The sequence below is a fragment of the Hyperolius riggenbachi genome, chromosome 10 (assembly GCF_040937935.1).
Source record: "Hyperolius riggenbachi isolate aHypRig1 chromosome 10, aHypRig1.pri, whole genome shotgun sequence".
NCBI classification, from domain to species: domain Eukaryota; kingdom Metazoa; phylum Chordata; class Amphibia; order Anura; family Hyperoliidae; genus Hyperolius; species Hyperolius riggenbachi.
Window position 1 is genome coordinate 205,010,882 of NC_090655.1, and position 26,083 is coordinate 205,036,964.

A 26,083-nucleotide genomic window follows, 5' to 3' on the forward strand; every position below is an offset into this window, starting at 1 on the left:
ATCTATCTGCTGCCAATCTGACGAGTGTATGGGCACCTTTATATTTCATCTGCAGCAAACAAGTGATAAACACAGCAGACATCCATTTCCAGGTAAGTGCATAAAGGAGTCGAAAAACATCTCATCCTGCCCCTGCAAAAGTCCCAGTGGTGTTAATTACTATTCCCCCTCCAGGTAGGCCATGGACCCAGGGTAAAAGACATAATTCAGATACCAGCTATTGCTGGCTGCGGAATTATGCTGTTTTTATAATAATTTGGGCTCCGTCTTTTGATGAAGATCAGACACATCAGTCTAATTGTTTTTAGTACAGGAAGAGTTAAGAAACTCCAGTTGTTATCTCTATGCAAAATCGCCATTAAGCTCTACGACTTTCAAAGTTGTGGAGATGGCTGTTATCTGACTTTTGTTATCTCAACTGGTTTCTTTTCCTCTGCCAGAGGAGAGGTCATTAGTTAACAGACTGCTCTAAAAGAATCATTTTGAATGCTGAGTGTTGTGTAATCTGCACATATTATAGAATGATGCAATGTTAGAAAAAACACTATATACCTGAAAATAAAAATATGAGAATATTTTATTTGCTGCTAAACTTCTAGTAATTATTCATAGTACACAACCAATTAATTATATCATATTTTTTTTTCGCTTCAGTGTCTCTTTAAGGCCTATGGTGGCACCGGCTGCTCTAAAATCTCAGGTGCTGCTTTTAATGACACAATAAGGGTCAAAACCCTTATTCAAAGAAATTACAACACATTTCGTGGAACAAATACACTTCTTTGGATCAGGTACGTGCTGCAGTTTAGTGTCAGCAGAGCCTGGAGCACCTCGGAGTACAGCAAGTGTTATCAGTTCTGTTCGGATACCCCTTTTCAAAATCCGGATTGCATCCGGATCCGAATACCCAGATATCCGATCCGAGTCGGATATCTGATTTCAAAATTTTCCAATCCGAATCCGAATTAGATATCCGACCTCAGTATTCGGGGTATCCGTGCAAATTCGAATAGCTGGATAGAAAAACCGGAAGTGGCCTTTAAATTGCTTCTAAAACATTTTTTAGGGTAAATGAGGCATGTAGCATCATGTTTTTTTTAAAGGGAAACACTAATTGATGATGTGGCTGTCAATTAACATCAGGACTAGGTTCCAGACAGCGGTCGCGCAGCCCACATTGTGTCCAAAGTCCAACCGCAAAACTGGGACATGGCAGTTTTCAGCCCAGACACCTCCAAAAAATTATGTAGCAATTGTGTTTTGGGTTAAATATAGGTGATATCAGCACAGCAGCAGTGGACTGTGGCACTCTGGCGGTAGGAGCAGCAAAGGCAGCAGGAGCAGGGCAATGCAGCAGCAGTAGGTGTAACATCTGCCAGGAGCATGCAGGATGTGGCACTTGGCAGTGACAGTGGGGTTAATCACTGAACAGCTTTAGGTTTATCACTGTGTAAGCACTTGCTAGGCCGGCAGCACTGGAGCTTGTCTCTCAGTGAGCATTCACAAGCAAGGACGATATGTCTCGTCATGGCAGCCCTCCTTATTATACAGGGGGGCTGGCCAGGGTTCCTTTCTGTGATTGGGTGCCAGGGCTTCTGCTGGGAGCCCTCTGATTGGCTCAATGACGTCCTGGACGTCATATAGTATCTCAATAGTCTGATTTCTGTGGATATCCGCGGATATCCGCATTGCCAGCCAACTATCCGCAGATAGCTATAGGTATTTGAATCCGAATCGGATAGCTGAAAAATGGTCGGATATCCGGGTTACCCGGATATCCGGAATCTGGATGAGCAGCACTGAGTATTATATTTTACCAAGCATTTAACAGTGTGGCTGTTGGTCTCCCTATTATGTGGCCCTAACAACTATTAGCAATCCATTATTATTGCTTTGTGTTTTCTGTCAGTTGGTTAATTGCATTTTTAATACAGCTTAATATAAAATATTCCAAGTAGTGCTGATATATTTTTAGTCAAAGTCCATCCAACAGGAGTGATATTTGCTTTGCTTCATTTCAACCTTCCTGTTACTGGCTATTGTAAACAGTGATAATAATAAATAAAGCGTTTTGGATTCACAATTGGTCTACTTGTTGTTTGCAACTATTCTTAACTCTACCTGGATTATTGATCTGAAAAAATGTTTTGGCTATATCATGCAGTACTCAATCATCATATGTTATACTCACCGGTCCTGGGGTTCACCATTAGTATCAAAAACACTAAAACAAAAAATAGGATGCAGGAAATGGTACAACCACACATACTGTACATTTCAGCAAGCCAAGAAAATATGGAAGGACGGAGCTCAGGATATTACGTGTTGTAATTAGAAGAATATTATCCCATCATCGAATACTGTCAGTGTAAATATCTTCAAGAATCTCATCCACAATTGATAGTAAGTGCAGGTGCATTGCTAACCCCATAGATCCATAGCACGTGCCACAAATCCATTTTGAGGTGTCCTGGATGTCCCCTGGCAGAGTCACACAGTAGGCAGAATGATTTAGGGTTGGTACAGTGAGGTGGTACACTTGCCTAATTTTTCGCTCGTAGTGTGCATGGTTATTCACGGCCACTCAGTTCTAAGCCCAGCCCCAGTCTGATATAATGGCTGTCTGTCACCTGCCAATTGCTTTTTGTGTTTATAGGTGGGGGTAACTCATTGTGAAGTGAAATAGTGGGGGTGGGGAGGGGGGTGTTGTAGGGTGAGTGCAGGCTGTGGGTCACAGTGAAGATCACAGCTCCCAGCATGTAGGCATAGAGGCACTACAGCTCCCAGCATACCCCCATAAAGCTGGGGAGCCTCTATGGGGACATGCTGGGAGCTGTGGTGTCTCTATACCAACATGCTGGGAGTTGTGGTTTCTTAATGGGGGCATGCTGTGAGTTGTGGTTTCTCCATGGAGGCATGCTGGGATCTTTGGTTCCTCTATTGGAGCAAGAGTATGCTGAGAGTTGTGGTGCCTCAATGGGGGGCCTTGGGAGCATGGGAGGGGACCCACTAGAAGGCCAGGGAATGATATGGGGGGGGGGGGGGAGGACCGACTAGACAGCCAGGAAATAGTTATTATTTGGGGAGGATAGGATCCACTAGGCCAGGGAATACTGTGGGGAAGGGGAGTCAACTAGATGTCCAGAGAATCTTATTAGGGGTGGGGAGGGCATTAGGCTACCAGGGAATACTGTGGGGGGATGAGGGGACTGTGCTGGTGGTCACTGCATTTAAGAAATAAAGAGAAGTCAGATATATACGGTAATATCCTATAAGAGTTGAGTCCTATATGGGAGTTTTTGTATGCTTTGTGATGTGTGAACTGCCCAGCAGCAAGCCGGGCCATTCAGCACAGCATGAAAGCCAGGTAACTCTGCATACTTATTGTAACGATTGCGGAATCGTTTCCGTGGTCAGCGCACAAGATGCGTGCTGACACAGCGGAAATCCTCCACAAGCGTATAATTAAGGTAGAACCCAGGTTAGGTGCTATGCACCTGTAGAGGGCAATTCCCATTGACAGATGGAGCTGTGGAGTGCAGACGAGCACAGCCTCTGCACGGCCACAGATGCCAGAAGGGAATTGTACAGATAAAGGCAACGTAGGGCACGATAGCCCTCTAAGAGAGAGAACACAGAGACAGACTAAATGTGTCCACCAAACTAGTCGCCAACCAGCGACGGTGAACACACATTGGCAGAAACAAAGCGGGAACGCAATCGCAGGAGAGAGGCGATTGCCAGACGTGACACAAGATCGAATCAAGACAGAGCTCGAGAGGAGCAAAGGCACAGCAAACCACAATGAGAGATAAGAAAAACAACAAACGCTAGCTAACCGCGAACACCGCACTCATTTGCAACAGCGAACGCGTTTATGGCGCGGTCTCCGCGCATTAAGCGCAACAGAGAAAAGCATGCCAACCTAACTAACCAATGGCACACAAACAAGAAAATAGAGAACACGAGCGCTTGCTTAACAGTTACCTCACCGAGCCTACAGCAAGCGTTCGTATCAGACAAGACAGACAGACGAACGGAAAACAGGAATAGGACAGATAAGATCCACCGCTCTTCCGCCAGAGCGAGTGCGATTCGGGTTCAGGGACAGGACAGGAAAGATCCACTGCTCTTTCCGCCAAAGCGAGTGTGGACCAAGTACTGAAACAGAGCTAGAAGGATCCACTGCTCTTTCCGCCAGAGCGAATGCGAACCAAGTACAGAAACAGGCTAGCAGGATCCACTGCTCTTTCCGCCAGAGCGAATGTGAACTAAGTACAGAATAGGTTTAGCAGGATCCACTGCAAGAGAGATAGGTGAGGTAGCTAGTAGCAACCGCTGCTCCAGCTTACACTCCAGGAACACAGATCAGAAGGATCCACAGCCGCTACCGCTAGAGACTAGTGCGATCCAAACAGATGAACAGAAGGGGCTACCAGTAGCAACCGCTGCTCTGGTTAGCACCCCCAGACAGACAGAACGATTTCCTGTCGACCACCGCTGGCGACAGGACAATCGCAGCAAAGAGGCAACACAGACAAAACAGATAAAGCAACCTGACTAGCACTAGAGAAGCTGCCTAGTGCAGTCCCAAGAATTACTCTAAGATAACTTCAGCAAACAAACAGGGCTGATACTCTAACAAACCATGAAGGATGACCAGCAAAGCATTCTGGGAAAACCTGGCTTTATACTGCCAGCCTTCAAAGGAGGCAGCTAGGTGTTTTGCATAACAAATGTATGCAAATCCCTCAGCAGCAGAGCAGGTCTGAAACTTGAAAAAAAAAGACAGGTCTCTCTTCCAGAGACCTGCAGCCCACAGACTTGAGGAAAGGTCAAACAGCTGTCTGCCTGTGCAGCGAGCTGAGCGGATCATTACTAGAGTTGGGCCGATTTTAGGTTCACGAACCGGGTTCCCGAACTTTCGCGGAAGGTTCGGTTCGCGTTAAAGTTTGCGAACCGCAATAGACTTCAATGGGGATGCGAACTTTGAAAAAAAAAATTTATGCTGGCCACAAAAGTGATGGAAAAGATGTTTCAAGGGGTCTAACACCTGGAGGGGGGCATGGCGGAGTGGGATACACGCCAAAAGTCCCCGGGAAAAATCTGGATTTGACGCAAAGCAGCGTTTTAAGGGCAGAAATCATATTGAATGCTAAATGACAGGCCTAAAGTGCTTTAAAACATCTTGCATGTGTATACATCAATCAGGTAGTGTAATTAAGGTACTGCTTCACACTGACACACCAAACTGTTCACTGAACAGAACAGGTATACAGTGGCGGGTTCACTGAACAGAACAGGTATGCAGTGGCGGGTTCACTGAACAGAACAGGTATACAGTGGCGGGTTCACTGAACAGAACAGGTATGCAGTGGCGGGTTCACTGAACAGAACAGGTATACAGTGGCGGGTTCACTGAACAGAACAGGTATGCAGTGGCGGGTTCACTGAACAGAACAGGTATGCAGTGTCGGGTTCACTGAACAGAACAGGTATACAGTGGTGGGTTCACTGAACAGAACAGGTATGCAGTGGCGGGTTCACTGAACAGAACAGGTATACAGTGGTGGGTTCACTGAACAGAACAGGTATGCAGTGGCGGGTTCACTGAACAGAACAGGTATACAGTGGCGGGTTCACTGAACAGAACAGGTATGCAGTGGCGGGTTCACTGAACAGAACAGGTATGCAGTGGCGGGTTCACTGAACAGAACAGGTATACAGTGGCGGGTTCACTGAACAGACCAGGTATGCAGTGGCGGGTTCACTGAACAGAACAGGTATGCAGTGGCGGGTTCACTGAACAGAACAGGTATGCAGTGGCGGGTTCACTGAACAGAACAGGTATGCAGTGGCGGGTTCACTGAACAGAACAGGTATACAGTGGCGGGTTCACTGAACAGAACAGGTATGCAGTGGCGGGTTCACTGAACAGTACAGGTATGCAGTGGCAGGTTCACTGAACAGGTATGCAGTGGTGGGTTCACTGAACAGGTATGCAGTGGCAGGTTCACTGAACAGGTATGCAGTGGTGGGTTCACAGTACAGGTATGCAGTGGTGGGTTCACAGAACAGGTATGCAGTGGTGGGTTCACAGTACAGGTATGCAGTGGTGGGTTCACAGAACAGGTATGCAGTGGTGGGTTCACAGTACAGGTATGCAGTGGTGGGTTCACAGAACAGGTATGCAGTGGTGGGTTCACAGTACAGGTATGCAGTGGTGGGTTCACAGAACAGGTATGCAGTGGTGGGTTCACAGTACAGGTATGCAGTGGTGGGTTCACAGAACAGGTATGCAGCCAGGGACAAGCTAAGCCTAACTAATCTTTCCCTATGAGAGACAGTGCAGCAGCTCGCCCTACTCTCACTAATGCAGGCACACGAGTGACCGTAATGGTCGCCGCTGCCTGCCTTTTAGTAGGGGGGGAGTGGCTCCAGGGGCTAGTGTAGCCTAATTGGCTACACTGGGCCTGCTGACTGTGATGTAGAGGGTCAAAGTTGACCCTCATGGTGCATTATGGGGCGAACCGAACTTCCGCAAAAGTTCGCCTGCGGGACGCGAATGCGAACCACGGAAGTTCGCATGGAACCGTTCGCAGGCGAACCGTTCGGCCCAACTCTAATCATTACAGTTATGTTTAAGGGACACTGCTATTTATGTGATATGCTGCAAATTCCTTTTTTTTTTAATTACTGGAGAAGGGGCTTCATCCAACATTTTGCTGTGTAGGCCTACTTAGACCGCTGCTAAGTTATGTAAATTTGGCCCCACCCATGACCACACCCCCATTCATTTTTGTCATGGTGCATAGTAGTTCCCAAAAGTGCCCCAGAACTTTAAAGAAAACCTGTAACATCAAAAAGTTCCCCTTGGGGGGGTACTCATCACGGGAGGGGGAAGCCTCAGGGTCCAATTGAGGCTTCTCAAGCCATCCTCCATCCCTCGGGGGTCTCGCTGCAGCCCTCTGAACAGCGGCGATGTAAATATTTACCTTTCTGGCTCCTGCGCAGGCGCTGTGGCGGCTCTCGGCTCCAAAATAGGTGGAAATACCCGATTGCCGTTGGGTCTGCTCTACTGCACAGGCGCAAGTCTCTGGCACCTGCGCAGTAGAGCGGACCCGAATGAGATCGGGTATTTGCATCTACTTCGGAGCGAAAAGCTGCAACAGCGCCCCCGCTGGAGCCTGGAAAGGTAAATATTGAACAAGCTGACGGATTTGTTGTGCCGCTGTTCGGAGGGCTGCAGCGAGACCCCTGTGGGACAGAGGATGGCGTGGAAAGCCTCATTGGGACCCCGAGGCTTCCCACGCCCGAGGTGAGTACCCACCTGGGGAACTTTTTGTTGTTACAGTGTTTCTTTAAGGATCATAGCAATGCTCCTGTGTGCATGTTAGTACTATAACGGATAACTGGAAAAGTTCAGTCAGCAGGACCAACCTTTTTGCAGGTGCCATAATCCCAAAGAGTTGAAACAGATATGACACTGATGATTCACTTAAGGTGGCCAAACACCATACAATTTTTTACATTTCTATTCAATTCAAAAATTATAATCATTTTTCCGGACTTTTCAAAAATCTGACCAAAGTATCACACACGTGTTCAATTTTTCCCCAATTCTGGTTAAAAAAAAAAGATCAACATTTTAAAAAAAAATTGCTTGGATCTATACATTAAGAAATTGACTATCTACCCTACAACATTTAATTTTCATAAAAATTGATCTGAAAAATTTACTACTCCCAATCTACTAAACAGGAAATCTCATTAGATTTCCACTCTTTGATTTTCCTGTACACGTGATCTTTTTTTATCTAATTGCCATAAAATGTGATCATTTTATTGTATCATGTGTGGTCACTTTTACTCTGGTAGAGCAAGGGTATGTCTGATATTAACATAATTGAAAGAAAAATTCATTAGTTGTGAATTTGAATTGTTGTGTTTTAGTTATGTCTTTGGGATGCTTTAACCCTGTAAGTCTTTTTTTGCTTTAAAGGATTGTCCACAAAATGAGTTCCTTATCACAAGCAAGGGTGACGGGCCATGTTTTTTCAAAACTCTTTTCCATGCCTGTTACAAAAGTAAGGTTTTCTCTCATTGGTGATGATGAGCCATGAAATGTAGATAAGCTCAGGCTTATTTCTAATCTAGGGAACAACTAACTACTGCTTTTTTTCACACCAGATAAGATGCAGATGCACACTACAGAGTGAAAATTAGGCAAATGCACCACCTCACTGTACCAACCCTAAATCATTCTGCCTACTGTGTGACTCTGCCAGGGGACATCCGGGACACCTCAAAATGGATTTGTGGCACATGCTGGTTTGTCTAGCATGATTTAGAAAGTCGATATGTGACCTTTGGCAGGAGGAATTGGGGCCACCTGTGACTGTTGATATTAAGGAGGAGGGTTTGCATCTTTAACTTCTGTAAGCAATTGGGTGCCACTTTTAACTGCTAACTCAGCCTGAACCCGGGTTTCCATCTGCAGCAGTGTAGTGTCCGCTCTGACGGTTCATTGTGGTCTGGCTGTGATTTCAACTATAGGCTATTTGGGAAACACTCCCTGTCCAGGGAAATCATGGATGGCACAGAAGTGTGATCCTCTACAAATGTTCATTTTCTGCTCAAGTGGGTACACAGCCTTAATAGTTACTCATAACTGTTGACATGTGACTAGACTGTGCAGCAACCTCTAAAATTGAGAATCCTTTTTTTTTTATCACCTGGTCAAGATTGGTGGGGAGCAGAGCCGGTCTTTGGGGGTGGCAAGTGGGGCAATCGCCCCAGGCCCCGCGCCTGAGGAGGCCCCGCACCCTCTGCAGTGCTGGGGAAAGCGGGCATAGTTGTTAAAACTCACGTGTCTTCACCGATGCTCACAGCCACCATCTAGTTCCTCTCCCAGCATCTGTGCATTGGTAACAGTGCCCCCTGGGATGACGTGACCGCATGTCACCACAGGGGGGCACTGTTACCAATACACAGATGCTGGGAGAGGAACTAGATGGTAGCTGTGCGCATCAGTGAAGACACGTGAGTTTTAACAACTATGCCCGCTTTCCCCAGCACTGCAGCCACATTATCTAACCTGTAATGTGGGGCACTTACCTATCTAATCTATACTGCAGGCACCTATATAATCTATACTGCAGGGCACCTACCTATATAATCTATACTGCGGGGCACCTACCTATCTAACCTATACTGCAGGCTGGCACCTATATAATCTATTCTTCGGGGCACCTACCTATATAACCTATACTGCAGGCTGGCACCTATCTAATCTATACTGCAGGCACCTATCTAACCTATACTGCAGGCTGGCACCTATCTAACCTATACTGCAGGCTGGCACCTATCTAATCTATACTGCAGGCACCTATCTAACCCATACTGCAGGCTGGCACCTATCTAATCTATACTGCAGGCTGGCACCTATCTAATCTATACTGCGGGGCACCTACCTAATCTATACTGCAGGCACCTATCTAACCTATGCTGCAGGCTGGCACCTATATAACCTATACTGCAGGCTGGCACCTATCTAATCTATACTGCAGGCGCCTATCTAATCTATACTGCAGGCTGGCACCTATCTAATCTATACTGCAGGCACCTATCTAATCTATACTGCAGGCTGGTACCTATCTAATCTATACTACAGGCACCTATCTAATCTATACTACAGGCTGGCACCTATCTAATCTATACTGCAGGCACCTATCTAATCTATACTGCAGGCTGGCACCTATCTAATCTATACTGCAGGCTGGCACCTATCTAACCTATACTGCAGGCACCTATCTAACCTATACTGCAGGCTGGCAGTGGCACCTATCTAATCTATACTGCGGGCACCCATCTAATCTATACTGCAGGCACCTATCTAATCTATACTGCAGCCACCTTCCTATCCAATCTATACTGCAGGCACCTACCTATCTAATCTATACTACAGCCACCTTCCTATCTAATCTATACTGCAGGCTGGCACCTATCTAATCTATACTGCAGGCTGGCACCTATCTAATCTATACTGCAGGCTGGCACCTATCTAATCTATACTGCAGGCACCTATCCAATCTATACTGCAGGCACCTATCTAATCTATACTGCAGGCTGGCACCTATTTAATCTATACTGCAGGCTGGCACCTATCTAATCTATACTGCAGGGCACCCATCTAATCTGTGCTGCAGAGCACCACCCTACCTAATCAAAACTGCAGGCACCTATCTAATATATACTGCGTGGCATCTACCTGACTAATCTATACTGCAGGCACCTATCTAATCTATACTGCAGGGTACCTACCTACCTATCTAATCTGTACTGCAGGCACCTATCTAATCTGTACTGCAGGACACCACCCTATCTAATCTATACTGCAGGCACCTATCTAATATAATCTGCGGGGCACCTACCTGACTAATCTAATGTGTACTGCAGGGCACCTACCTGTCTAATCTATACTGCAGGCACCTATCTAATCTGTACTAAAAGGAACCTACCTGTCTAATCTATACTGCAGGCACCTATCTAATCTGTACTGCAGGGCACCACCCTATCTAATCTATACTGCAGGCACCTATCTAATATATACTGCGGGGCACCTACCTGATTAATCTATACTGCAGGCACCTATCTAATCTATACTGCAGGGTACCTACATACCTATCTAATCTGTACTGCAGGGCACCTACCTGTCTAATCTATACTGCAGGCACCTATCTAATCTGTACTGCAGGGCACCACCCTATCTAATGTATACTGCAGGCACCTATCTAATATATAGTGTGGGGTACCTACCTAACTAATCTATACTGCAGGCACCTATCTAATCTATACTGCAGGGTACCTACCTAACTAATCTATACTGCAGGCACCTATCTAATCTATACTGCAGGGTACCTACCTACCTATCTAATCTGTACTGCAGGGCACCTACCTGTCTAATCTATACTGCAGGCACCTATCTATCTAATCTATATTGCAGGGTACCTACCTATCTAATCTATACTGCGGGGCACCTACCTATCTAACCTACACTGGAGGCACCTACCTATCTAACCTATACAGTGTGTGCTTCCACAACGTGTATCCATAGCATATGTCTCTAGGCCCCGCATATGACACTCGCCCCAGGCCCCGCGTACTCTAAGGCCACCTCTGGTGGGAAGCAGGACATTTGTAACTGCTGAGAGAGATTAGAGATTGCTTATGACTGCTAAGACATCATAAGATCTTACTGTGGACTCCAGTGGCAAGATTGTCAGCTTTGCTTCCTGTGCAGCAAATCTCTTTAGGATGCATTTTCTGTTCTCCAGTCTCTCCACTGTTCTTCTTGACCCGAATTCCAATTGCAGAAGAAACTGTTGCATTCTCAACAATTGTACAGTGGGTCAGGGAGGCCCCACTATTTAGAGCAGATGCTTTGTGGGGGTGATGCAACACTGGATTGAGAGGCACATTACTTCATTTTCTTCAAGCAGACAGGCCCAGTGCACACCGAGAGGTTTTAGCAGCGATCCGCCAACCGCATCCGCTTGTGAAAACGCTTGGCTAATGTATTTCAATGGGATGGTGCACACCAGTGGTTTGAGGTTTTTAGCAAACCGCAAACGTGCCTCCTGCTGCACGTTTGCGGTTTGCAGAAGTGTTTCTGCCTCAATGTAAAGTATAGGAAAAATGCAAACCGCTCTGGAAAACGCTACATCAGAGCGGTTTTCCAGGCGTTTTTGTTACAGAAGCTGTTCAGTAACAGCTTTTACTGTAACAATATTTGTAATCTGCTACACAAAACCGCTCCCAAAAACACTAGGCATGTTTAGAAAACGTCTCTAAACATGCCTAGAAACGCTCTGAAATCAGCTCCAAAAACTGCTAGTGTTTTGAGGATCTGCCAGCGGTTTTGGTGTGCACTGGGCCTTACAGATGAGTCCCAAGTAGACCTGTTTTCAAACAGACAGATGCCTTGTAGGTGAATACCTTCCAGCCACCCCGTAGGGAGCTTGTTAACAGGGATGGAACTCAGAGGGATGTTTGACTCTATTCTCATATTGTCCAGTCTGTAGTCTGACTGTTAGGCAGTCAAAAGGTGGCACTGCTTAAAACCTGTTTCCAGTGGAAAAAAATATTTAAGTTTTGGATAATGTTATAAGGTATTAACCACTAATAACCTATTTTGAATTAATGATGTTGTGTGTTCACAGAAAAAACTCCATAGTAGTTTATTGGGTCTAGCCACAAAGTGCCATGGGTGTCCCAATTACAATGAGGGGGAATAATGTTCTCTAATATCTAATTAGGCCTCAGACAACTATAAAAACACTATAACATTTTTCATACCTTTCTACATTACTTACAAATAAAATATGAAAGAATATTGTGACTGGCCTTTAAAGTGAACCTCCGGACTAAAAATCGACTCAGCAGCACTGAAAACGCCTGGTGTTTCTTTAACAGTTTCACAGCATCAGAACTTTGTCTCTCTTATCCAAGCCTCATTTTTAGCTGCACAGAAGAAAACTGCCCGGGCTTTTTTCCTCTGATGCTGTGCAAAGCATGATGGGATTCCTGATGTTGTTGCTCTCGTTCTGCTGTTTTGGTGCAATTTTTTTTTTTTTTTACATTTTGAATTTGACATTTGAAGCCTAGCGTGTGCAGCTGGGAGGGGTTATCAGGACATAGGACAGTTGGAACTGTGTCTCCTGCTCCTTGTCACCTCCTTTCAACCAAAACGATAGCTGCCCCCATGACAAAGATGGCAGCCCCCATGAATCACAAACATTTGCCTGTTCTTTTAAAACAGGGTGGGTAAAAAAATACATTACCCATCTATTCTAATTAACATAACTAATGTAACTTAATGACAGTATGTTTGTTTAGGCTGAAGTTCCCCTTTAACTGTGAAGTAGTAGTGTTATTGTTATAAGCAGTAGTATAAGTACGTACCCCTAGAGCTTTAGGCTTCCCCTTTAGGAATGTGTTATAGAAGGCCAAACAGTTTGCAGCCTGAGGATCTGTGGAAGGCATCGTACGCTGTGACTGGATGTTAGATACATTGTAGAATGGAGGAGGGGCTCCTGAAGCAAAATACCCTGGAGGAGCAGCCTGGCTATTTGGAGGAGCAGCCTGGCTATTTGGAGGAAAAAACATGCTATTTCCGACCATTGCTGGTGGAGGATTTGGATCCTTTGTCTCATAGGCATTCCCAAGTTTGGTTGCATATAAGGTTGAAGCCATTCTTAGATCCCACTGAAGAAAGTAAACAGAAAAAAAGAAAAATGTAGAAAGCATTAAAAATTAGCATAGTCAAAACTAAGATTTTACTCTATGTCATGTAGGAATTAAAGGTCACATATTTTATAATTCATGATGATGATTTACATGAAAGGTTTGCCTCTAGAAATGATTTTTTTTCTTTTACTACTGTCTCTGTTTGCAATATGTTATGTCCTTCTATGCTACCAGTGACATAAAATACATATTTTTTAATGTGCATTGTCATAAACTTTGAACCAAGCAAACCACTTTCTTATAAAATACAAATAAAAGTCTGCACTGCATACCCTCATCAGCAATAACAATAAAACCTTTTGACAGATAAAGTGAACAATATAACATCATTACAATCGCACCTGGGAATTTACTAGTCAGCAACAGTACATTTTTTGAAGATGATGTGTTGAAAGCAGGTAAAATGGGCAAGAGTAAAGATCTGAGTAACTTTAACCTCTTGAGGACTGCAGTGCTAAACCCCCCTAGTGACCAGGCCATTTTTAGTAAAACAGGCCACTGCAGCTTTAAGGCCAAGCTGCAGGGCCGCACAACTCAGCACACAAGTGATTCCCCCCCCCCCCTTTTCTCCCCACCAACAGAGCTCTCTGTTGGTGGGGTCTGATCGCTCCCCCATGTTTATTTTTCTTAATAAATATTATTGTTTGTCTTTTTGTTATAAAAAACCCTGTTTCTTTAATTGTATTCCCTCCCTCCCTACAGCCAGCCAATTACAGCGATTGGCTGTCATAGACTTCTGCCTATGAGAGCCGATCGCTCTCTTGTCCTCCAGGGGGACAGCCGTGTGACACGGCTGTCCCCAGTACAGCGCTGCTGCTGATCGCAGTGCTGTACATGCAAATAGACGGCGATCACACCGTCTAACGGTCTCCCAAGCGGCAATAGCCGCTCGGAGACTGAAGGCGGGGTGGAGCTCCGCCCCCCAAGCAGGTGATGCGCGCGCAGCCTGCGCGCGATCTCCTGCATTAGCTGGCCCCAGGACTTTACGCCAATCGGCGTTAGGCGGTCCTGGGGCTGCCGCCACGGCCACGCCCATCGGCGTGACGCGGTCGGCAAGTGGTTAACAAGGGCCAAATGGGATGGCTAGACAACTGGATCACTCCATCTCCAAAAAGGCAGCAGTATTCTCAGTATTCAGTTGTTTGTACCGTGTTCCTAGTGTGGACAACTGGCAAACTGGCAAAAAGTTCTAAGATCACCTTAAATATTTATTCATATTTAGCCTATTTGAGGCACCTTTGGCATACATGGCTAGTTCTAGTAACAATGGGGCCCCAGGGCAAAATTAACCTAGGGGCCCCCAACAGACATCCCCAACCAAAAAGCGGCATTAGGGGCCCTTTGTTGCAGCCAAATTTCCCACCTGAGCCAGCTGCTGACCCTCCCTCCCAATTAAACTGTTACTCCCTGCGCTCCTGTAGAGTCTTTGGCAATGTAGCGCCTGAACTGCCTACCAGCACAGGTGAGATGCTACTCTGCCAAAGACTCTGCTTAGGCCTTGTGGAGCAACAAATAAGATGGGGAGACAGCTTGGGCCTCTACAGGCTCTGGGGCCTGGGGGCAATTGTCCCTTTGCCTCTATGGTAGCACCGGCCCTGTTGGCATACTTGTTCTAATATTTATAGAGGCTATATACATTGATATACAATTTTTTTATACATTTTTTTCATTATTTTTTTCACTACTTCTTGTATATTATTGCTACACTTTATATACATGTTTAGATTATTATCCTGATCATTATGCTAATACTAGGCACTTTTTCATATCCGCTGTGACTACATTCAGATTTTTTGGCATAGAGAGAGAACCACCACAAGTTTATTGTACCATATTGTAATATATATATATATACAGTATATATATATATATATATATATATATATATATATATATATATTGATTATTATAATAATATATATACTTTTTATCAATCATGTGGACCCCAGACCTATGTTGTTTTTAATGTTTTTAATTTGGTTGGTTACAAATAAAGATTTTTCATATTACCAATTGATCCTTATTGCTTAGTGTGGTGCTTATAGGGTATTCTTTTCTTCTTTTTTCTACATTGCCCTGTTTCAGCCCTTAGCACACCGAGCAACATTATGGTATATTATGGATATTTGTGTGGTGCTGGTCCAATTTGTTTTCAAAAATTGACTGGTCAACTGGTCATGTACAGTAACTCACTTCAGAAATAATTGGGTCTCCTGCTTAAAATGTACTCTTGTGCAGCAACACTTGTGCATTAAATAGACTATTGTGAAAATACCTTATGATAAAGTTCGTTAGAGGGATAATGAACTGAACAATGAATGTAAGCAGTCTGTTGCAACTGATTGCATGTGCCAGTCTTTCTTGTGTAATTAGTATGGATAAGCAAAATCAGCTAATTCTAATCTGCTGGACTTTCCATTGAGTTTCCAAATTTACAGTGTAATTGCACAATGTCTACAAAAAGATTTGTAGTAAATGGGGAAGACAAAATTAATATGGTACATATGTTTTACATAGTTAGGACCTCTGAGTGAGCACAAAGTTAGTTCATGATTAAGGATGAACAAATTTGCCCAAATCAATTTCATAACTTTTTTATGAAATTGTAAATTGTATTGTTTAATTTTTGCCATTTTGCAAAATTGCAAATTCACACTAAAGTGTATGGGGTCGAATTTCACAGATGATTACAAATCCCCATACATGAAACTGGCACCAAGTTTGGAATGTTTGTCATGGATAGAGATGGGCCAAACTATTCGCCCGGCGAATGGTTCAATGCGAACAAGGGGTGTTCACGTTTGCCCCCTCAGATGTACACATGGAGTGTGCTATTCACTAGTGATGGGCGAACATCCAGATGTTCGGGTTCGGGGGGTTCGGCCGAACATGCCCCCGATATTCGGCATGTTCGGGCCGAACCCCGAACCCAACCCGAACATGTCCCTTTGGGGCCCCTATAGGGTCCCAGCATAAAGGGAGAGCATGCCCCGAGCGCGGGGGGGGGGGTCGGAAATTCCCCCCACCCCTCCCCGCTAAGCTCTCCCTTCTGCTGGACCCTATAAAATTAAATAGAAGTCCCCCAAAGTACCTGTAGCAGGCTGGCAGGAAGGGGACAGGAAGCGGGCAGCCGGCGATCACAGGCGCTAGTACCATCTGGTACTTCCGCCCTCTCTCTGACGCACATCCTGTTTACATTTGTAAGTCGCGTCAAGAGAGAACAGAAGTACCGCGATGACGTGTACGAGGGTACGCGTCATCTACATGATGACACGTACCCTCGTACGCGTCATCGCGGTACTTCTGTTCTCTCTTGACGCGACTTACGGCTCGGGGCATGCTCTCCCTTTATGCTGGAACTCTATAGGGGGCTTTGTTCAGCCGGACACGGCTGTGTTCGGCCGAACACAGAAGGCCTGAACGGGTTCGGGCAGCGTGCCCGAGCACCCTCCCGAACACCATGAGGTGTTCGGGGGGTGCCGAACCGAACCCGAACACGCCAAAATCCGGGGGAACCCGAACAGTGGCGAACACTGTTCGCCCATCACTACTATTCACCCCTATACATTATAATGGAGGCAAACTTTGACCCGTCACCACAGAGTCAGCAGACACATGGCAGCCAATCAGCTATCCCTCCGACCTGGACCTATCAGAAAGCCAGCACAGCAGCCATTTTGCAGTCTTTTGGCTTCTGTGCTAGGCAGACCATGGGGAGTGTGCTGCTGACAGGGTGAGCGTTAGATAGGTCTGTGTTCTGTGCCCTCAGTGCAGATTCTTTATGCTACCACAGTGTCCTGAACAGCTAAGTCCTTCTTAGGGCTGTTACATTGTTTTTCTTGCTATTGTATAGATTATATTGCTGCTCTATGTCCAGTGCTCAAGTTAGCTGTTGGAGATAGGTCTGCTGGTCCTTGTAGTGCACCCACCATACCCCAATAATCCTTCACCACCACTACAGGCATCTAGTATCGACGAATGCCCCCTGTATAAAGCCTCAGTGCAGAATCAGTGTTTTTTTTTGGGGGGGGGAGGCACTTAACTGTAGTGTTGGGCGAACACCTGGATGTTCGGGTTCGGGTCCGTTCGCCGAACATGGGCCAGATGTTCGGCATGTTCGGCCTGAACCCCGAACTCCCCGAACATCCCGCTTTTGGGGGCCCTATGGGGTCGCAGGCATAAGGGGGGAGCATGCCCCGGTCGCGGGGGGGTTCGGAAATTCCCCCCACCCTCTCCGCTAGCGCTCCCCCCTCTGCCCGCTTCCCCATAAAAAAGTTTGATGAAAGTACCGGTGGCTGGCCTGGCAGTAGAGTGAGTGAGGAGGAGGAGTCCGGAGAGTGACGCGTTGAGGCCGGGCAGCGGGCGGTTCAGCGTTGTACCCTTGTGGTACTTCCGCCCTTTCTCTGACCTCACGTCCTCTACGTGATGACGTACCCTCGTATGCAGAGGACGTGAGGTCAGAGAAAGGGCGGAAGTACCACAAGGGTACTACCGCTGAACCGCCCGCTGCCCGGCCTCAACGCGTCACTCTCCGGACTCCTCCTCCTCACTCACTCTACTGCCAGGCCAGCCACCGGTACTTTCATCAAACTTTTTTATGGGGAAGCGGGCAGAGGGGGGAGCGCTAGCGGAGGGGGTGAGGGGAATTTCCGACCCCCCACCCCCCCGCGACCGGGGCATGCTCCCCCCTTATGCCTGCGACCCCATAGGGGCCCTGTTCGGCCTGTTCGGCTGGGCATTGAGCTGTTCGGGTGAACCTGAACTAAAAAGGCCAAACACCATGAGGTGTTCGGCCGAACTCGAACATCACCCGAACAGGGTGATGTTCTGCAGAACCCGAACAGTGGCGAACACTGTTCGCCCAACACTACTTAACTGTTATTGAACTACCTCAGCCATAGAGGCTGAAAAACCACAATCACCTGCACTCTCACAAACGTGCGCACAAGCACGGCAGCGACTATACAACACTACATAAAGATTGCCACCGAGAGCACTAACATTTATGTCCTGGAGGTGTCAACTAGTAAAAACAAAGATACAGTATGCTCACTTGGCGTACTCTCTAAAGGTCTTTGCGGTTGTTTGCGGAATGCGGTGCATTATGGTAAGCAGGTGTAACCCTTACACTACCTGATGGATGTGTACACACACCAGACATTTTAAAGTACGGAAACATGACTCTGCATAAATTATGTCATTTTTTGGTAGGACTTTTGCAATGGATCCCCCATACGGCATGCCCCCTCCAACATTGCACTGGACTTAAAACACACATTCGTTTGGCAAAAAACAACAACCAAAAAAAATAAGCTGCAAGGGCTTTTTTAAAAAGAAAAAAAAATGAAATGTTCTCACTTTTAAATCTGACATTTGGATCAAATCTGGTGACAATATCATGTACATAGGCATTACGAGCCAAAAATCCTCTTCAATATGACATTGCATTGCTGTAAAATGCATTTTCTTTGTAAATTTTCCCCAGAAACTTTAAGACATTTTTTTTTTAACATTTCCCCTGTGTTAGCCATTATACACAAACCAAATTTGCATCCAAACTTCAATGCTAATGCAAAAAAAGGCAAGTTTTATCAGCAATTTCGCTAAGCCAAAATTAGACAGATTTGCTGTAAAAGTTTTGGCTGCTCATGGTGTGATTCAGTGTGTTTTCTGTGCTTTAAAGAGAACCCGAGGTGGGTTTGAAGAATGTTATCTGCATACAGAGGCTGGATCTGCCTATACAGCCCAGCCTCTGTTGCTATCCCAAACCCTCCTAAGGTCCCCCTGCACTCTGCAATCCCTCATAAATCACAGCCACGCTGCTGACAAACAGCTTGTCAGAGCTGGCTGTGTTTATCTCTATAGTGTCAGTCTGCTGCTCTCCCCGCCTCCTGCAGAACTCCAGTCCCCGCCTGCATCCCTTCCCTCCCTGCTGATTGGAGGGAAGGGATGGGGGCAGGGACCGGAGCTAATCAGGAGGCGGGGGAGCAGCTGAGACTGACACTACAGATGTAAACACAGCCTCACAGCATGGCTGTGATTTATGAGGGATTGCAGAGTGCAGGGGGACCTTAGTGGGGTTTGGGATAGCAACAGAGTCTGGGCTGTATAGGCAGGTCCAGCCTCTGTATGCAGATAACATTCTTTAAACACACCTCGGGTTCTCTTTAATGGAAATGCAACTTGGAAAATATTGTTTGCCTTTGATTTTTTCTTTGTTTATTTTTTGTTTTTGACTTTTTTAACCATGCCTTGGAGCAATAGATTAGCCATCTGTACTGTTTGTCTAGGAATGACATTCTTCCATCGGTGTAAGACAAACCAGAGTTAATAAGTTGTCAAAAATGATTTTGATTTAACATGAAAATGAAATATTCTGTCTGCGTGTCTTTGTCTGTATACCATATGCAGAGCAGAGCAGCAGTTTTTGGCCAAGGTATCTCTTAACAAAAAATTGCTTAATTAGGTTGAACCCTTGTACAAAACTTGGCACACGAGTGAGATGGCCTTGGAAAAGTGCAGCCAGTAGCTGGCATTTATTGTTACTTGCAGCATTACTGATCGTGAAATGGAATCCAGTCCTGTTTAATGGTCTTTGAAAAGGGTATCACAATAAGCCGTATGACCCAATATCTGCAGAGGTTCTTATAGATGCATAGGAGCCTGTCTCCATGCCAGGTGGCCCACTTGTCACGAGACTGGCAGAGCAGTGGTACCAGTTCTCCTCTGACCTGTGCTGGTGGGGCTGTGCCTCTGCTGCTGCCACCAGCCAATGAAATTTTCAGCAGGCTAGTGACATCTTCCCACCCGGAAGAGGGAAATGGCATTATGTCTCCATGAGCGTAGTCTCAGCTGAAGATGGAGAGTGGAAACTGTGACTGTGAGGAATGGCACTACAGTACTCCTATTGTCAATAAATATTCACTTTGTTCAAAGCCAGCAGTTAATGGGTTATTGGAAACAATGGGTGCTATTGTAGCATTGAAACTGGGGACGTAGAGGAGGCAAATAGTGAAGCACAGAGAAGGCAGAAGGGGGAGGGGGGGCAAGAAGGCAGAAAAAAGGGGCAGAGATGAAGTACAAAATGAGGCACTAATGAGACACAAGAGGAAAAACAGAGAAGGCATAAAGAGGGCAAAATGAAGGCCAAAACTAAGGCACAGAGATGGCACAGAGAGGGGTTATAATGAGGCTCACAGAGACTGGAAGGCTCTATAATGACAGCCACATAGAGAGGCACTATAATGAGGAAAACTATGAGGGACCACTGAGTATCCTCATGTTCGATGGTTCAACAACTCCTTACATTAACTAAAGAAAGAGGGACTCAGACTGGTAGAACAATGACATAAACACCAGTCCACAATGGATAAACTCTCCCTAATTTATCACCAAAAGAATTACCAGGCAATGATCAACAAGAAAAAGTCCTATTTTCTATCACTGGAAATTGCAAAAGCAGCCAACAAAACCTGCCCAGCTATTCTGCACAGTTGACAGTCTATGCAATCCATTGTGCCTGGAAATTCAACATCACACATCTTCTAAGGACCTATGGGAGAAATGTGCCCTCTTGTTCACAGTATCATCTATTTGGTCTGCTATTAAATCCACAACACCGAAAGCATATGCAAAGCCTCATAATGGATGCCAAAACAACCTGACTTTAACCACTTCACCCTATCTGGACTGATATATCCGTCCAGATAGACTGTGCTGCTCCTGCAGCGTGGTGCGCACGATCGGGCGCCCTCCCGCGCGTGCTCCCACTGCCTGCCGCTAGCCCCCGATCAGTGAAATATAATTCCCATTCACCGATCTAAGCCCCCCCGGAGAAATACCAACGCTTTCGAAGCAGAGAACACAGTATTTCTGCTCGGAAAAATTGTTTGCAGCCTCCTAATAGTTCGTGGCAGCGTGATCGTACGCTCCAGGAACTTTTTTGACTGTGGCCATCTTGTGGCCAAATAGTAAACTGCACCCACATACATTTTTTAAAGAGACTCTGTAACAAAATTTTCAGCCTTAGTTCTTCTATCCTATAAGTTCCTTTGCCTGTTCTAATGTACTCTGGCTTACTGCAGCCTTTCCTAATTGCATTGTCTCTGTAATAAATCTTATCTCCTTTCCTCTGTCGTGTCTGTCGGGCTAAGGCTTGAATGTGTGGAATGTGCAGGGCTGCTTGTGATTGGATAGAAGCGATATACACCCTCTGCAGGCCCCCTGCAGGCTCTGTATGACTCACACACTCTGCTTATGTGAGCCTATCACAAGCTGGTTAGTTTGTTTGTAAACACTGCCTAAAACTGGCAATTACAAGCCAGGATTGCAGCAGAGAGTGGCAGAAACAGCACGGAGGGGCCCAGAAGAACATAATGAATAGAATGGTATGCTTTTTGCTGTAAACATTTACGAGTACAGATTCTCTTTAAATAAAGAATAACATTATATTACATCTAAAAATTGCTGTTTACCTCCCAAGCTAAAATCACCCACATACATTTTTTAATTAAAAAATAAATAAAAATATTACAATTAAAAAAAAAAAACTACATAAATAGTTACCTAAGGGTCTAAACTTTTTAAATATACATGTTAAGAGAGCATCTTATTCATTTTTTTTTAATTATAAGCTTGTAAATAGTGATGAACGCAAATTGAAAAAATGCACCTTTATTTCTAAATAAAATATCGGCCCCATAAATTGTGATAGGGACATAATTTAAAAGGCGTAATAAGTGGGATAACGCTCACGTAGGTAGGTACACTGAACAGGTAGGTATGCAGTGTTTGGTATTACAAATGTGCAGCTGTCACACACACAGTTACCGGGAACAGGTGCAGTAACTGGTGGTATATAACGCTGCGTGCGCTCACATAGGTAGGTACACTGAACAGGTAGGTATGCAGTGATTGGTATTACAAATGTGCAGCTGTCACACACACACAGGTATCGGGAACAGGTGCAGTGACTGGTGGTATATAACACTGCGTGCGCTCACGTAGGTAGGTGCACTGAACAGGTAGGTATGCAGTGTTTGGTATTACAAATGTGCAGCTGTCACACACACAGTTACCGGGAACAGGTGCAGTGACTGGTGGTATATAACGCTGCGTGCGCTCATGTAGGTAGGTGCACTGAACAGGTAGGTATGCAGTGTTTGGTATTACAAATGTGCAGCTGTCACACACACAGTTACCGGGAACAGGTGCATGACTGCTGGTGGTATATAACGCTGCGTGCGCTCACGTAGGTAGGTACACTGAACAGGTAGGTATGCAGTGATTGGTATTACAAATGTGCAGCTGTCACACACACACAGGTACAGGAAACAGGTGCAGTGACTGGTGGTATATAACACTGCGTGCGCTCACGTAGGTAGGTACACTGAACAGGTAGGTATGCAGTGTTTGGTATTACAAATGTGCAGCTGTCACACACACAGTTACCGGGAACAGGTGCAGTGACTGGTGGTATATAACGCTGCGTGCGCTCACATAGGTAGGTACACTGAACAGGTAGGTATGCAGTGATTGGTATTACAAATGTGCAGCTGTCACACACACACAGGTATCGGGAACAGGTGCAGTGACTGGTGGTATATAACACTGCGTGCGCTCACGTAGGTAGGTGCACTGAACAGGTAGGTATGCAGTGATTGGTATTACAAATGTGCAGCTGTCACAAACACAGAGGTACTAGGAACAGGTGCAGTGACTGGTGGTATATAACACTGCATGAGGTTACGTAGGTAGGTGCACTGTCACACACAGGTAGTCACTGAATGTGCTGGGCCTGGCAGTGGCACAGTAGGAATTACCAAGGGGCCAAGGTCCAGCAGCTGCGACTGACTGAAAGGGCTGTATATGCAACACAAGTGTCTGTGGGACACACACACACACAAAAATAGATCACAAGAACAACATTAGCTCTCAAAAGAGCTGTTGAGGATGAGGAGTGCTTTTTAGCAATAATTATCAGCAAGGAGCAAGCTAACAAGCCTAACACAAGAACCTAACTAAGCTTTCCCTATGTCAGCAGATTATCTCCCTTCTCTAATTACTGCAGCCACATGAATGAGTGAAAAAGCTGACGCTGCCTGCGTTGTATAAGGAAGGGGGGGGGGGGGGGCTCCAGGAGGGAGTGTAGCCTGATTGGCTACCCTGTGTCTGCTGACTGTGATGTAGAGGGTCAAAGTTGACCCTAATGATGTAGTATAGGGGGCGGGTCGAACTCGCATATAGTACGAGGTTCACCGCAAACGCGAACCACCGAAGTTTGCACTAATAAGTTTGCGGTCGAACCATTCGGCCATCTCTAATCACCACTTTATCTTTCTGTAAATGGTTTTATTTGTCATCCTTTTCTGCAGTTTTATATTAAAATTCTGTTCACCCATTTGGATTTTCCTCTGAGTCGAAGGTTTTAGAGATGGTTGTGGAAACCAGTATATGCACATTTACAGTACATTGCCATGTTATTAAAATAATTGTGTTATTTATTGTATTTATAAAGCACCATCATATTATACAGCGCTAGTCAATACATAGAAATACATATTATTATGTTTTGCATAGCTGTTTGATTGGTAGTAGCTTATCAGTTCTCTCTCTCCCATCGCTAATACTAATTTCAACCCCTCCCTCAACTACTTCCCCAATACCATCATTTTGCTAAGGTTAAGCAAATGCATTCAAAAGAAGGCTGTTTCCCGGAGTTTCTGAGTATTCACTGGGGAACAAAAAGAAAGACAGGAGCCTATGGTGCAGTATGTCAGGTTAGATTGACTCACGACAGAGACAATGGGCTTGATTCACAAAAGAGTGCTAACTGATAGCACGGCTGTTTTTGCGTGAATTTTCGCGTTTTCGCACGATCACAAATTTTCACGCACAATTTAACGTTTCCGTGCTCAAATGCGATTTTTTACACGCCAACGATAAAGATGTCGCGTTTGCGCGCAAAATCGTTATCGTTTGCACGCGAAAATTCACGCGAAAATGGCGGTGCTATCAGTTAGCACTCTTGTGAATCAAGCCCAAAGTGATTTTATACTCACAAGGGTAGGTTGCAAGCTTGCAACCACCAAAAGAGTCTGAGGGGAGGTACCGGTCCCGACTCCCATTTCAAGATACTGTATTGACTGCTGGGTAGATTTTAAGGGGAAGCTAAAAACCAAAAAGGCTCATAGTTGAGGTACAGTATAATAAACAAGGTAAAAATGGCTCGAAGGTGCCTGATATATTGGTGACTTATATAGTTTAATGATGGATAGGTATATAATTCTGACCTCTCCTGTGGAAATAAAGATGAACCAGAATTACTGGATAATAATTTTTAATTTTCTGTAGTGCTAAAAAATATTATCAAATCATTCTGGATCATTTTTATTTCTATAGGAAAGGTATGAATTATATACCTCTCCATCATTATACTGAATAAAAGTCACCAATATATCAGACACCTACAAACCCATTTTACTTTGTTTAAAGGATACCCAATGTGACATGATGAGATAGTCATGTGTATGTGCAGTGCCTAGCACACAAATAACTAGGCTGTGTTCCTTTTTTTCTTTTTCTGCCGGAAAGAGATAAACAACAGGTATGTAAGTGGCAGTTCCTGTCAGGACTGGGTCAGACTACAGGGTGACCTTCACTGATAACAAATTACAAAAAAAAAAACACTTTCCTAGCAGAAAATGTCTTCTGAGAGCAGGAAAGAGATAAAAAGGGTATATAGTTCATAGAGTTTAGCTCTGGCATACTTCAATGAATGTGTCATTGAGCAATACCAATAAAACAGTAAACACTTAAAAAGTAGATTTATATATAAATAAAACTATGCAATATCTTAAAAAGGCATTTTTAGTAGAAGGTGGATAGATCCAATTGTTTATTTCATTTGTTTATTTTCACCTCGGGTGTCCTTTAAGCAAATGCATACACTACATTTTTGGTCACTTCGGGCTTGATTCACAAAGGGGTGCAAACTGTTCAGCACGGGTGTGCTAAACAGTTAGCACGTGAAGTGCCGATCGCGGACTTTTGCGCGCGCAAAGTGCCGCAATTCGCACGATCGCGGACTTTTGCGGGCGCAAATTGCAGACATCACGTCTTCCCCTCCACCCACCTGCATAGCAACAGTACGTGTTGTCAGCTACAGTACATAGCTGACATGAATCTGTACAGGCTGGCCAGCGATGTCACCCTAGGGAATTGGGCCCGGATCCTCAACAGGAGACATATGTCTAGAGGTGTGCACGCACCTTTACAGGTGCAAGTTTAAGGTTATCATTCTAATCTGGCCTTCATGCCTAGTTACTTGCCTAGAACAAACAAGGGAAGCACGGTGGCGTAGTGGTTAGCTCTCTCGCCTTGCAGCGCTGGGTCCCTGGTTCGCATCCCAGCCAGGGCAATATCTGCAAATCGTTTGTATGTTCTCTCTGTGTCTGCGTGGGTTTCCTCCAGGCACTCCGGTTTCCTCCCACATTCCAAAAACATACAGATAAGTTAATTGGCTCCCCCTAAAAATTGGCCCTAGACTACAGTACTTACACTACATAATATAGACATATGGCAATGGTAGGGATTAGATTGTGAGCTCCTTTGAGGGACAGTTAGTGACAAGACAATATATATATATATATATATATATATATATATATATATATATATATATACATTGTACAGCGCTGTGTAATATGTCGGCGCTATATAAATACTAAATAATAATAATAATAATAACAAACATGCATGATAAAATACTGTAGAG

General features: G+C 45.1%; 1 protein-coding gene across 1 annotated transcript in view; it reads right to left on the bottom strand.

Moving 5' to 3' along the window:
- Positions 1-26,083, bottom strand: part of LOC137534257 (membrane-spanning 4-domains subfamily A member 4A-like) — a 105,509-nt gene that overhangs the window by 79,179 nt on the left and 247 nt on the right. Inside the window, exon 2 of the mRNA XM_068255668.1 lies at positions 12,964-13,266. Coding sequence (XP_068111769.1) covers positions 12,964-13,254 — 291 coding nt within the window. The 5' untranslated portion in view covers positions 13,255-13,266. The remainder of the gene's footprint in view (positions 1-12,963; positions 13,267-26,083) is intronic.